Source organism: Fistularia commersonii, chromosome 9, assembly GCF_037954325.1.
Source record: "Fistularia commersonii isolate RoL2024-O1a breed Wild chromosome 9, RoL_Fcom_v1.0, whole genome shotgun sequence".
Classification (NCBI taxonomy): domain Eukaryota; kingdom Metazoa; phylum Chordata; class Actinopteri; order Syngnathiformes; family Fistulariidae; genus Fistularia; species Fistularia commersonii.
Window position 1 is genome coordinate 9364322 of NC_141292.1, and position 13862 is coordinate 9378183.

The 13862-nt window shown below is 38.8% G+C and overlaps 1 protein-coding gene across 6 annotated transcripts in view; it reads left to right on the forward strand.

Annotated features, from left to right (window-relative positions):
- erbin (erbb2 interacting protein) overlaps positions 1-13698 on the forward strand; it is a 56489-nt gene extending 42791 nt beyond the window's left edge. The window contains exons 15-27 of one of the 6 annotated variants that reach the window (XM_086152330.1): positions 129-228; positions 1069-1190; positions 1912-2085; positions 2218-2400; positions 2497-2614; positions 2723-2906; positions 3438-4941; positions 6157-6300; positions 8381-8437; positions 8546-8713; positions 9309-9401; positions 9616-9690; positions 9781-13698. In XM_086152330.1, coding sequence (XP_086008456.1) covers positions 129-228; positions 1069-1190; positions 1912-2085; positions 2218-2400; positions 2497-2614; positions 2723-2906; positions 3438-4941; positions 6157-6300; positions 8381-8437; positions 8546-8713; positions 9309-9401; positions 9616-9690; positions 9781-9888 — 3030 coding nt within the window. In that variant the 3' untranslated portion in view covers positions 9889-13698. Of the gene's footprint in view, positions 1-128; positions 229-1068; positions 1191-1911; positions 2086-2217; positions 2401-2496; positions 2615-2722; positions 2907-3437; positions 4942-6156; positions 6301-6921; positions 6942-8380; positions 8438-8545; positions 8714-9308; positions 9402-9615; positions 9691-9780 lie in introns of those variants that run through there. The other 5 variants (XM_086152333.1, XM_086152332.1, XM_086152334.1 and 2 more) reach the window with 5 other exon arrangements.
- The last annotated feature ends 164 nt before the right edge of the window (positions 13699-13862 follow it).

The window sequence follows — 13862 nt, forward strand, 5'->3', positions numbered from 1 at the left end:
GCCATCAAGTGCACTTGCCATGTAAAGGAAAGTCAACAAGAACACCAGCGTGTCTTTCACAACTGAATGTCTCAAAAAGGCAGTGTTAGTATCAGAGCATTTTAAAACCTCCCTTGTTTTTGTCACAGTCCAAACCACTTATCCCGCTCCAGAAAGAGGAGGATACAGAGACACACAAAACTGTCCTGACTAACTACATGTTCCCCCAGCAAACGAGAACTGAGGACTGTGAGTACTATCCACCCGACACAATTTTTATACCCTGTGTGTGTGTGTGTGTGTGTGTGTGTGTGTGTGTGTGTGTGTGTGTGTGTGTGTGTGTGTGTGTGTGTGTGTGTGTGTGTGTGTGTGTGTGTGTGTGTGTGTGTGTGTGTGTGTGTGTGTGTGTGTGTGTTTTAGTTTTATATACATATATATATCCTTTCCTCCAACCCAGAGGAAACAACTATTGATAACTTGTAGAGAGTGTATTATACGTATATATATTTATTTGCATATCGTTACTCAGGGTTGAGACATCCTGTCTCAAAAGGTTTGCCAGTGTATGTGTATGAGAAATAAGGGGTCAAACAGGCGCAATCCTTTTATGATTTGATGCGAACAGTTCACAGAGAAATTACTAGCAGTGATGGAGGATGACTAGTTGAATATTTTTATGATAGTGTTGGTGAGCTTAACATTGTGATGGTCATGAAATCCCATGTAAAGGACAAAACCATGTATTTTGTGATATAGCTATTTATGTTGCTCATAGATATTTGGGACAACAATTGGAAGCAGTCAGAATATTGCTATTTATTAGGCAATTAATTTGTAATGCATTTTTAGAAAAAAGCAGCCACTGGCATAATACAAAAAATGATTCTAACTAAATAATTGAGGCCATAACATTTAAACCAAATTAAATACATATCCTCTTACTCCTTTGCTCTAAGGGGGTTTCTGCACAGCCCACATTGCTTTCTGTGGTTGTTGCAGCATCTTGTGGTCAAACTGGGACTTGCATGCAGTTATTGCAAGAGAGCAAGATAAGAAACCGTTGCATGTCAATTTCCATTTTTACCTTAGACATCCCGAACTCTGACTCTGAGAGCTTCAATCCAGCTCTCTGGGAGGAACAGCGCAAGCACAGAGCTCAGGTGGCCTTTGAGTGTGATGAGGACAAGGATGAGCGAGAAGCCCCCCCAAGGGTAAGTCACTGTGGCCATTCTTAGTCTATCTCCAAGCTGAAAGGAACAGGACTCAATGTGAATCACTGTTGATGAACTATATTTATTTTAGATGTATTTTTATGTGAAATGACAAAGACTTCAAAATTGATAGTTCTTTTACATGGAGACGCAAAGAGAAATGTATTTGGGAGTTCTAATTTAAACACTTTAAGACGTTTTACTTTGGCCTTCAAGACCTTTCCAAATGCACTATTTGCAGAGCCAAAAACTTTCACAATCTGTGAGAATAATAGAATTTTCAATCCATACTAGATCTGCATTGACTGTCTGGTGGGTTTTCACTTTGACAGTGTGTTGCATTACTTTCTTTTGAGACTCTTTTGAAAGAGTGTGCGTGCGTGTGGTTTTGGTTCATCAGGTATTGCTCACACTTCAAGTATGTCTGCCTTTCTTCCTTCCTGCCACAATGGCTTCAGTGCATGTTTTAAGCTATAAACATTTTATATTTGGGACTGAAAATATGTTTGTTTCCTTATATATAGTGTCTGCAAAGAAATTCTGAAAATCTTTTTTTCTGTGGAGAACATTGAATGTTAAACTGTAAATCAAATGGTTTTTTTTCCCCTTTTGAGTGTTTCTTATAAAAAAACAGTATTTCACGTCGGTTGGCACAATTTTCTGATACACTGCAGTCATGGTTATTTTAATATAAAGTCCATGCTTATTTGTACCCTTCAAGGAGGGAAACCTGAAGCGGTACCCTACACCATATCCAGATGAGCTGAAGAATATGGTCAAAACAGCCCAGTCAGTGGCTCACAGGTTGAAGGAGGATGAGTCCAGTGATGGTTCAGTGAGAGACTCCAAACCAGTAGAGAGGAACCACATCGGAGTACAAGATGTGGGAGTTAAGGTAGACTACTGTCATTTTCATGCCACCTTCACTGAGTTTTAGCCTGCTTCATATTTCCATTAACAAACCTCATATTGTAAAGTGCATGTAAGTTCAGAAGCATGTTTTTCTCCACAACCATATACTTTGCAGGTCATAGAGGCCCCGTGTCCCAATGGGATGTCATCAGACTCAGAGACTCCAGTATCAAACAATGCATGTCCTCAAAACTTCTCTGAGGCAGGATCGAAAGACACTTCAGAGTCTTATAGCTCTCAAAAATTTCCACTTAAATCATCAGAGGCCTCTATGATGAACCACGAGGACACACTGGAGGTAATCAAAACTTTCAGCACTGTGCTCTCAGCAGGGGCTCTCACCAACTTTCAGTTGAGAATCATTGTGCCAGACAATGTTCTCTTTTCTGTCTAGGATTCTGAGGAGTTGTCAGATGAAGAAGAAGAAATGAAAATTGCTGAGATGAGACCACCTCTTATTGAGATCTCCATCAACCAGCCCAAAGTTGTGATGCTAAGTAAGGACAAAAAAGGTAATTTTAGGTGTCATTTGAATCATTCAAATATAATATCATAGGGGTAAAACTAAACTGGTAAACAACATTGTGCAAGTCATGTTCACGGTGTTGTCTAATCAACAGATGACGGGAAAGATGCAGACTCCTTGCTTGAGGACACGGTGGCAAACAGCAACCAAAACAATAGCAACTGTTCTTCTCCATCACGCATGTCTGACTCAGTGTCCCTGACCACCGACAGTAGTCAGGATAACTCTCTGTGTACCCCTGAGAGAGAAGCAAAGATGCCCTTCCTGCCAAAAGCCAGGCAAGTGCCATTCCTCAGTGTTAATGGACAGTTTAAGCAAATTGCAACATGGGCATTATAAAATGACTGATCACCCCTGGAAGTATAGTTGTTGTCCTGATATCGAGAAAGATGGCCTGCCACTGTGGAACTACTGTAACTGAATTATCCTGCACAAATAAATGCATTCAGGTTCACCTTGTGAAAATCCTTCATTATCCAAAGAAGCAGTGTCTCAGAAAGGAAACCCTTCATTTGTAAATCTCACTATGAATAAGATGTTATGGGAACATAACTGTGGAGTAGAGTTGCTTTTGGAAGATTTGTTACATCTAATTGAAATGTTCATGGTACATTTTGGAAATGTTTTAAAACAGGGTGCAACATGTCAGGAACGTTTCAGGGAAGTTATTATCTTTGCAGGAATAAAAATACAGGAATTAGCCTTAAAATTGTTCCAATCTTCTGCCTGCTTTTCATGTAAAAATCACATTCCTTCATTTACGTATCAACACGTCTCCCACCTCCCCACCCCCGATCTATTCATTTTAGGCAAGAGGATGAGAACATGAACCCACCTAAAGACACCACCCCTCTTCTGCATAATGGTAATGGCTCTGAAACATCCCTCCGGGCTCTTTTGAGGACCCAGCAGACCCCTGCAGAGAAAATTGGTGACTACGACCTCTCCATGGAAGCCAGACTGGCCTTCATTGAGAAAGGAATAAACAGCGGGATGGGAGACACTTACACAAAATGGGACCAGATCAACATGAACATTTCCAAGCTGCCCACAGACAACATGGTTCAGTTGGAGGAATTTGACAAAACCAAAAATGGCTCAGTAGCACAAGAAGGATTTGATAGCAAGCAAGGCTTTGGTAACGACAACACGCACCACATACAGAATGGAAACCGGCAGATCGGTGACTGCATCACAAAAAGCCAAGCAATGAGGGTGGAGACATCTGCTGTACTTGCAGCCTCAACAGGCATGACAGCCAGTAGTGACATGTCCCTGTCTCGCAGTACAGAGGAGCTGTCTCCAGAGAAGCGGTGCCACCCCCCACAGGTGATAAAGTGCCAGAGTGTCAGCAATATAGAAACAGGTGGGATGAAGTTGTATGCCTTTGAAGGGGATTGTGACAGCTATGATGCAGCAGCAGCAAGTAGGATTGCTGGCCCCGTGCTTGTGACTGGAGCTCAAGGCCAGACCATTGTGAGGAGCAAGTCGGCCTCATTGCTGAATGATCAGACTCTCCAGATCTATCCAAGCTCTTACGCATCTTCTTCAGACCTGCTCTCTTCCTCTAAGCCTCCAGCCAGCACCAGCAGATACCCAGCTCCCTCCAGCATGGCCATGGGCATTCCTCCCCCACAGTACAATGTGCAGTACACAAGCAGCGCATTGCCTAAAGATGGACTTTGGGCCCAGAGGACACCAATGCCTCCCGAAGACTACCTCCCTCCTCCTTCCCACTCACTCGCCAACACCAACTACTCCAATCGAAACCAGGTACCTCCTTATCCAATGCAATCCCACCAGAGGGGTCCGCCCATGGGCACCAAACCCTCTGGAGACATGTGGGCAAAAGACTGGCTTCATTCTGCCGGCGGCCAGTCAAGAAGCAGCACTCTACAGAGGCAAAGTAGCACCGCGTCCACAGCTTCTATGAGTGACCCGAGGCGCATGCAGTTGCCAGAAGGTGAATACATGACATACAGAGACATACACACGCTCGCCAGGGGACCGCTGGCCATGAGCCACAACATGCAAAGGCCCCTCTCAGCCCGCACATACAGCATCGACGTACCTGGATCTTCCAGGCCTCAGAGCGCTAGGCCACAGCAGCATGAGCTTCCCGAGAGGACCATGTCTGTTAGTGACTTCAACTATCAGCAAAACAGCCCAAGCAAGAGGCCCAACACCAGGGTGAAGTCAGAGCACTCTTTGCTGGATGGGCCGGCCCAGGTGTCAGGAGTGGGGACTGGACGGGTGCCATCCGACTGGAGAGACCAAGTGATGAGGCATATTGAGGCCAAGAAGATAGAAAAGGTAAAGAATCATAGCTTGATATTTGGCTCATTATTTTGTATGTGAAACGTATTTATATTGTTTTACATTCACATATGCTTATAGTTACACTTTTTTCACCTAATTATGACAAAGGGCAAACAATGCTGTCCTATGTATAAGAACTCAGAAATTTTCCCAACACACCAAAATACCAGGAATTACTCATATTTTATGTGTATGTATGGGCATTTCATTTCTGATGTGAAATGTCCAAAACGCAATATATCTTTGAACTGCCAATGTTTTTTGTGATATACTATATTTCACAAGTGTATCTGACACTGATCTATGTTACTCACAGATTCCCACTCTTCCTTTTTGTCCTCTCTTTGGTGTCTCAAAGCTGTTAGTTGATGCACCAAGAATTTTGCCCTATCATATAATCAATATGACATCTCTGATGGTTGAAAACCAAAACAACTCCAGATGAGGAAAACAACACAGCCTTTTTGGGAAATAGACACTCATCTTATTTCCTCATGCTATTGCTTAATATGGCAGTGTGTTACAAAAGACTGTAATTTAGCTTCTAAAAGTTTTTAATCCTAATTTCAGAAGTTACCAGGTAGAGTAAAAGAAAATAATAATTTTAAATTTTTGACCATAAAGTTGAGTGATTTGATAATCCTCTCTCTACTGCCTTCATTGATACACAAAACATTAAACAGTTGAGATAACTGAATATCCAAATCACCCAAAAATGTGACTGTAAATTTACAATTTACACTCTGTGAAAAAGTAATAAATCATCCTTATTGAAGATCACAAGCACAACCATTTTAAAATTATTTGTTCAACACAATTGGCAAATTTTCGACAAATAGGGAAACTATTAAAGCAACTGACTGTATTTTTTTAATCTTTTCTTGTGAGACCAGGATACCATTTCTGGTTTTGAGTCTGAAAAAAAAAACATAAAGTTTTTAGCTCTAGCTTGTCTTTATTTGTCATCTATAAATTGTTTGAATTACCAAGAGATGATTTTATCCTGACTGAAGTATTCCTTTTTCAGCCGTCCAACAGGCTGACTAATTCAGCTGCAATGCAAATATATGTTGTTCATTCCATGTTTGTCTGAATATGTTGTAAATCTTTTTTTTATTTTTTTTTTTTTTTTTATGTCTCCTTGTGTGCTTGCTCATTCGGTGGATTGCATGGCCACCTCTTGTGTACAATTGGTGCTGGTCTGTTCAGAATGTGCTGTCTCGATCCTATAATTCCAATTACTCTCCACTGAGCTGGTCTCACTACGGCAGCTGTAGGGAAATGCATGCCAGCCAAGGGTCTCTGGTCCTAAGTGGCAGAGACGGACAGCCCTGTGGACCTCTGGGCTTTTGTGTGAGTACTATGGAGGTGGTAGTTGGTCTCTGCAGCTTCTAGTGAGCCAGCACCTCCGCTTCCTGCTAGTTTCACATCCTATAGAAGATAGGGAAATATCTGTTTCCTTGTGTCGTAGATGTTGAAGTGAATCCTCCAAAACCATAGTTCACTTGTGCTCCTATGGACAAGTGAAAGTAGGTTTTACCCCTGGACACCCTATTTCTCAGAACCAAAAGCCTTGTTGTCTCAGAAGGAAAGATGGATCTGTAGTTTGTGTTTTTGTTTTGTTTTTTTTCTTTCTTCCTCTTCTTGTGGCCACTTTTGGTGTCACTTTAATTTGGGGGTGTAACGATACAGTCAACTAACAGCTTAGTCTAATAAATGCAAGAAAGTTTACAGCTCAATCATTCACTCTATTTATTGATGAAAGAATTGACATCATCTTAAGTTATGTAAAATTGTAAAAATAATGCTATCAGATTTCTTCTCCAAACTTTATCTGTGACTAAATACCAGCATAATACAACAATAGAAAGAAATCTAGTAGGAACCAGTGAACCTGAGGTTTCTCTCATGTTCATGAAACTAAGAGTGGATTTTATTCTGCACCATTTTTCAAGTAATGTCACTGTTTTTCAGGTATTCTTGCTTATTAACAGGTAATTACTTGCTATTTTTTTCTAATTTTGAGATTTATGATCAATTTTTCAGTAATGTCTTACTAATCACTAACAGTCTAGTAAAGTGTCAGGTCATCGATTTAATTGGCATGATATGTCCTTGCTTTTTTGGCTCTAGGATACAAACATAATTTTTAAAATCTGAACACAGTGTGGACTGATTCATTGTTACACCCCTAATTAGATTTGTTTAAACAGGCTTTTTGTACCATCATTATGATTTATTCAATGACTTCACCGATGTCCTACTAGAATTAGAGGATAATTTGTGGCTATAACTGATTGCCGAATACATTGATCAAGTCATCCTTTGGATGTTTTGTAATTATGAAAAGATTAAAAAAAATATCTACTAATACTATTTCATCTAAAAAGTGTGGAGTAATTTCACATAAAATCTGTTATGGACAATATCATCCTACATAGTCAGGAAAAGAATGGCACATTTAAAATTAATTCTTTGTTGAGTTAGTGTTCCAGGCTTATTTTACAGAACCAGGTTCTTCATAAAGAACCATGTAGCCTTCATGTATCCCCATGTTATTTAACATACACATAGAATGAAAATGGTGTATGGTACAAAACATCCTTTTTTAAACCCACCCAGTTCTTTACAATAGCAATCCATCTTGCCTCACCCCAGTCATACTGTCATTATGAATCCGTGCAACATTTTGATTTTCATTTTCTCTTTGATCACTGATTTACTTATTCATCGTCTTCATCCCCACTTCTGATTACCTCAGAAATCCATTCACACCTTTCACTTTGTGTTTTGGATGAAACCATGTGAATGGTAAGTGCTTATAGAAAGTGTATATTACAGTCTGTAACAAAGAAAACAGAAAATTCCACCATGAAAAAAAATGGACAAAGTAAAAGTTACTGCTTGGAAAATTATAGACATGATATAGCGCTAACCTCTGTTTTTCCTTGTTCTAAATATGCTGAGGTGCAATCTCTCCCAACTGATAGCATGTTGTGGAGGTTTTTGAATTATTAGAGTTCTGATACACAATTCTGTCAAAAAATTTACTGTAGTGCTAACTGTGTTAACTGTTAAGAAATATCCTTTAAATGGAATGATTTATAATGAATAATAAATTAACAATGAGAAATTAGGTAAAAATTAAAATCAACGAGAAAGGGTTTTATATTGTGTTTTTTAATTACTTTTGTGTATGGTATTGTTTTATTTCCTCTGTGTCGCTCATCGCAGTGACTAACTGTTCTTTAACTATAGCATCCATTTCCTCTTTTCGAAATCCACACTCCACTACTTAATGTCACGATGAAAATTGACAAAGCTTGATATTAATATCTAACTGCCTGCGTTATTCATTGGCTCTTGAAAATGAGTTCCATGGTGAGGATTTACATAATCAAAATCTTTTTTTTTTTTTTTCCACCACTTTCAGGATGATGTTTTTGTTCCCCAAGGGCAGCAGAGTTACACCATGGACCCTCACAGGAAAGTAGGTGGACACAAAATACTCCATGGATTACACTTTCACTTTGCATTAGAACAAAAAAAATTATCCTGCCACCTCTCCAAGGAGTCAGTATCTGGTTGTGTGACTCAGGTGCCTATGATGAATGGTCAGGTGGGGTCCTCTGTCCGTCCTCCGATGAGCCAGGCGTCCATGGCCCGCCACCCTTCACGAGAGCAGCTCATTGATTACTTGATGCTCAAAGTGTCTCAGCAGTCCCAAGGGCCCCAACGCACACCTCATGACACACTGCAGCAAGAGGTAATGTAATGTTAGCTGTTTTGCTTCTTGTCAAAGTCTTCTTCTCATAACAACTGGACTTGTTTTTCTCCCCTTGAGGATTCTTGTTGAAATCTTCTCGTCTTGGCAACTGGACTTGAATTTCTACACTTGAAGATGTTTCAACACTCATCCTCATCAGTTCAGTACTAAAGAAGGATGAGGGGTGAAACATCTTGAAACATCTTTGGCTCCACATTAATTAACTGCATTCCCGTATTGTATGTAGTTATAAGGCTCTGCGTATTTCTTTTTTTTTGTGGCAGCACAGTTTAATTGTGCAGAATAATTGGTAACATCTATATTTAAAAGGTTTAAATGGGTTAGCCATGCTAATCCAGACAGTGGATTATTTTACCTTGGTCCCACAATGGGGAATTCCACTGCTGCGAAAGCATGTCGGAGCAAAAATAACTTCACTTGTTTGAAGTCTTTTAATTTTGCTGTTGGTCAGTCCTCACTCAAGATGCATTAAAATGTCTTCAAAACATCATGTCATGTTAACCTCCCTTTTGATGTAAAAGAGCTACTGTATATTGCACTGAATGTCTGAAAAAAGTGTGTGGCTGTGTTTCAGATCCATGTTAAAGTGGAGAAGAATCCAGAGCTGGGGTTCAGTATATCAGGAGGGGTGGGAGGCCGAGGAAATCCCTTTCGTCCAGAGGACAATGTAAGTTCATGCTTTAGATTATACTACCAAACATATTAGTTTGATTGATAAAGACACAACTTTTTTTAGTTATTATTCTTTTATGATATAATTTTGGTGTTGTGTCCTTATCTTCCATAAAATGGTTTATTTTCATCAAAACCACCTGATTAAATAAAAGGGCATGAGCGTTTTAGAAATGTAAATGGTAAATGTAAATTTCATATTATCCCAGGGTATATTTGTGACAAGGGTCCAACCTGAGGGGCCGGCATCCAAGATCCTTCAGCCAGGAGATAAAATAATCCAGGTATTTTTACCTTCTACATACATATCACTCTCATGAAACATTTTGTCATTAGTCTGTGGTTTTCATGCCTGTTGATATTTTCCTTTGCAGGCAAATGGATACAGCTTTGTGAACATTGATCACGGGAATGCTGTGTCCCTCCTGAAGACATTTGTAAACACTGTGGATATGACGATCGTAAGAGAAATGCAGGCATAGACTCAGCTATAATTGACCTTTTAGGTATGGGGAAGGAGAAATTTCTCTTATTTTTGTACACAAAAGTGACTGATCTGTTCATACCTGTCGGGACTATTTATAGCAGAGGTCCGCAGAGCCTTGATGAAATGGGGGAAACCACTGAATGTAGTGGATTGAACAGCAACTGCGACAAAAATCTGCAAGTCCTCTATAGGCCATCACTGTGGTATATATATTTTTTTACAAAAGAAGCTGAAGACATGTCCTGCCCTGATGCAAGTACTGAACTGTGGTCTCTGTATAGATCATCTTTAATTTTTCTTTTTCTAATCCAAAACCCCATTCACCCTCAATCATGAGTTATGTCTGTGGATGGAATTGAGGTTGACCACTAAAGGGCGGGGATCCCTCTCTTCCGTCATCAAATTTGCCTTTATTTTGTTATTCTTTTCAACTTTTTGTTGTCTAATGTTGAAAAAAACTTTCTGGCCTGCCAAGTGATCCAGTATGGAGGACAGTGTTATGTGCTTTTGCATGAGGAGACGAATGTAGATCAAAGTGGTGTTTTGTTTCTTACAAAGAGATAAGATTTCTCTCCTCACAAAATGGGAGAGGCAGAGAGGAAATCATCCACACCTGCTTCCTTAAACCTGCAAAGATGCTCCAGCATTCAGACACATCAGTCCTCACTTCTTCCAAAACATCAAGCAACTCGACATCGCCATCAAATGGATCACAACTGCTCAGAGGAGAAGAAATACAATGTGCATGTAACAAGAACGGAGAAAGGAAATTCCAATTTCTTGGATATTATGAAAGGAAGGACATGTCGTGTATTTGTTTAGCCTTAATTTTTTTTTGCCAGTGGGAAGGCTTCAACCAGGGAGAGATGTGGTTATGCTAGTTAACCAAAGCAAGTAAGTACATCCTGGACAGAAGGCAAAAGCAGGAAGTGATCTGAGAAGACATTTTTGAATTAGAGCAAGCCAGCGTTTTATTCGTGTTTTTTTTTTTGTTTTGTTTTGGGTTTTTTTTTTCATTTCTGAAGGGCTTCTTCTCCCAATCAGAAATTACAAGAATTTTAACATCTATCACATTTTTTTACACAGGGGAAGACCACAGTTTGTCTTTTGTGTCTATCAAACCATTTTATCATGCTTTTTACTCATCAGCAGTGTTTTTTTTTTTGTTTGTTTTGTTTTTTGCTGTACAGAGTTGGGAGGAGCAGGTTGTCAAGTAAGTGCCATAGACCTTGAACTGTTTGAATAGGGGAGGACCTTTGACCCCAGCATCCAAGCAATATCCACATATTCACAACCTTCTGAGTACATTTGCAGCATAATGGCTTAAAAGCAATACTCAAAGCCTTTATTTTCATTCAGTGAAACAAACATCAGATAGCATTTTTAATACCCAACCTTTTAGAGGTCCCTGTTAATTTTACATGGTTTTTTATATTATGAAAACTATTTTGTAATGAAATAGCACAGGAAAATATTCAATATTAGTGTAAAGCAAAGATTTCTCTGCATTGTATAAATGTGAATGTTTGTGTCTCTGCCCAAGATCTTCATACAGTCCTGTAATCAGATCAGATGCTTTGAACAAGGGTCTGAATGTTGGCCATCATCAGAAAAGGTAATAGTCTGCAAGTCAATGTCATGCAATGATAATATCAGAGGTGCTGTATGTACATTTGCTAATCAGCCAACACTTAACGCTCAATCTGAAGCTCTGCCAATTGTAATTTGCATTGTGAGAAAGAGTGCTGAGACCGCTGAGTCTCAAAGCACTTGAATATACACAACCAACCCCAGGCGAGGATTGACTATTATATGCTCTGCCTCTGAGTGAGATGCAATGCCTCCCCATACCTGCAGGTGACAGTAATCTGTACTTTTCATTCAAACAGTGAAAGTAAGATATCCTTACCATGAGCAAAGAAAGGTTTGATGACTATTGCTACATATTTTGATTTTGTTGTAGCTCAGCCATATGCATATTAACCATATGGTTGAATTTCAAAGTGGCCACCTCCTCGCAGTGAACATTAAGCATCCCAACTTATTCTGAAGGGGATTGCTTCCAATGTGTGCAAAAGTTGTCCCTTCCAAAGGGCCCTCTGTCAGTTATTTTCCAGGTGGATGCTCAATTGAGACTCTGCTGCCAAAAATTACAAAATTCTGTCAGATGTAAATTGATACCCTTAAGAAAGTGGTTTCAGCCAGCAGTGACTAGTTCTCATGTGGGTGCTTGCACATATTTATTCATGTGTTGCCTGGACAGCTGTCATTTTGTTGAGATAAATTAGAGGATGGAAAAATGCACTGAAGTCCACTCCGGGCGAGCTACATCTCCTCAGTGCCTCTTGTAGGCCAAGTAACTTGTTTTTTTGACTTAGAATTTGGGTTGTGTTACCCAGGAGTAGAACTAAGAACAGAGCCATTGGTCTTTTACCACTAGCTGGTTAGCAAAGTACATATAAACTTTTATTAAAAAGAAAAAAGAAATGGAATTCATAATGGTTAAAGAGGTATAAATTTTTTCTGATTTAAAACATTCAATTTTAGATGCATGAATAGGCGTGCGTGAGTGTGAGCTCCAGATTTTAGTGGGTCAAGATTCAGTCCGCTTTATTTCGGGTGTCGAGGGCATGAAGGTTTGGGAAGCCCTTGTTTAGATGACATAACCCTTGATGTTCATATGTGCAAAAAAAAAAAAACTATTTTAAGATTTTAAAAAATCAGAAAAGGAAATTCAGTCAAAACCGCTTCAAAGTGTGTAATGTATCTTAAATTGTGTCTGAAGGAAAAAATGTGTTTTAAGCCAATGTATGTCTATTTCATGGAATCAGTTTTTACATTTACCTGCCACTGATATTAAAATAGCCTGTTTTTATTCCTTGACTGAAAAATGATGATGATTCAGTGGGACATGTTTCCATTAAAGATGGAAATGAAATTCACATACAAATAATACTCCTGTTCCAGCAATACACTTATGACCACTGAATCATTTTAGCAATATTTTATTAAAGTTTCACTTTTATTAAAGTCTCACTATGTCTACACAGTGATTCCCCCTAAACCTTTTAAATGGTAGATAATGTAATCGGATGCACCGTTCCTTCATCTGAGTTACATTTTATGATTCTGACACTATCAAACCAAGACCAAAAATAGTTTGGTAATTGACAAAATTAGTCTCTTTTTGAAGAGTTTAAGACTTCAAAGTGAAGTTGTGCCCTAAAATTTAAGATGAATCCATAAAGGTGGGGAATCTTATTGACAGAGGGGAATATATATTGTCCATTTCTCTTGATTTCATCACATACATTGTATTTTACACAGTTTAAATTGTTTGTATTAAATTCTCTGTTGACTTTTTAAGTAGAGTTGGGACATTCTGGCGTAATGATCACTTTATATCATGACAAAAACTTTCAGTCAGACATTGTAGACAATCTAGGGAGATAATATGTTGTCACAATATCTTTGTCCATGTTGATCTGTTTCTTATGCTCCCACATTGTTATTTATTTAGCAGACTTCTGTGGATTTTAGACCTTACTAATCAAAATGTAAATACTATAAAAATAACTGAGAAAAGATAATAATGGCATTAGTGACTTGCGATTGTTTAAACCAGCAATAAATTGCAAATGCAGAGGCACCTGTTTTAATGTATAGCTAGTATTTCTTAAAATTTCTCTGGAAACGGCCACAGTGAGATGCTTGATATGCATTTATCCAACATTCCAGATTTTGTACATACTTACCTGTTTCTGAAGTAACCTGTGGAGAATAAACTAATGCTCTTTAACAATGACTCATTGGGAGTTTTTCTTTTATTTATTTTTATTTTATTTTACTCATTGAAACATTTCTAAGTAGGACTTCAGGGCTTCGATGTTGTCATATTGTGTCAAATAAGGGGGTTTGGAAACCATATTTCTCTCAATTATATATATGGCCATTTGGTACAAATGGTAT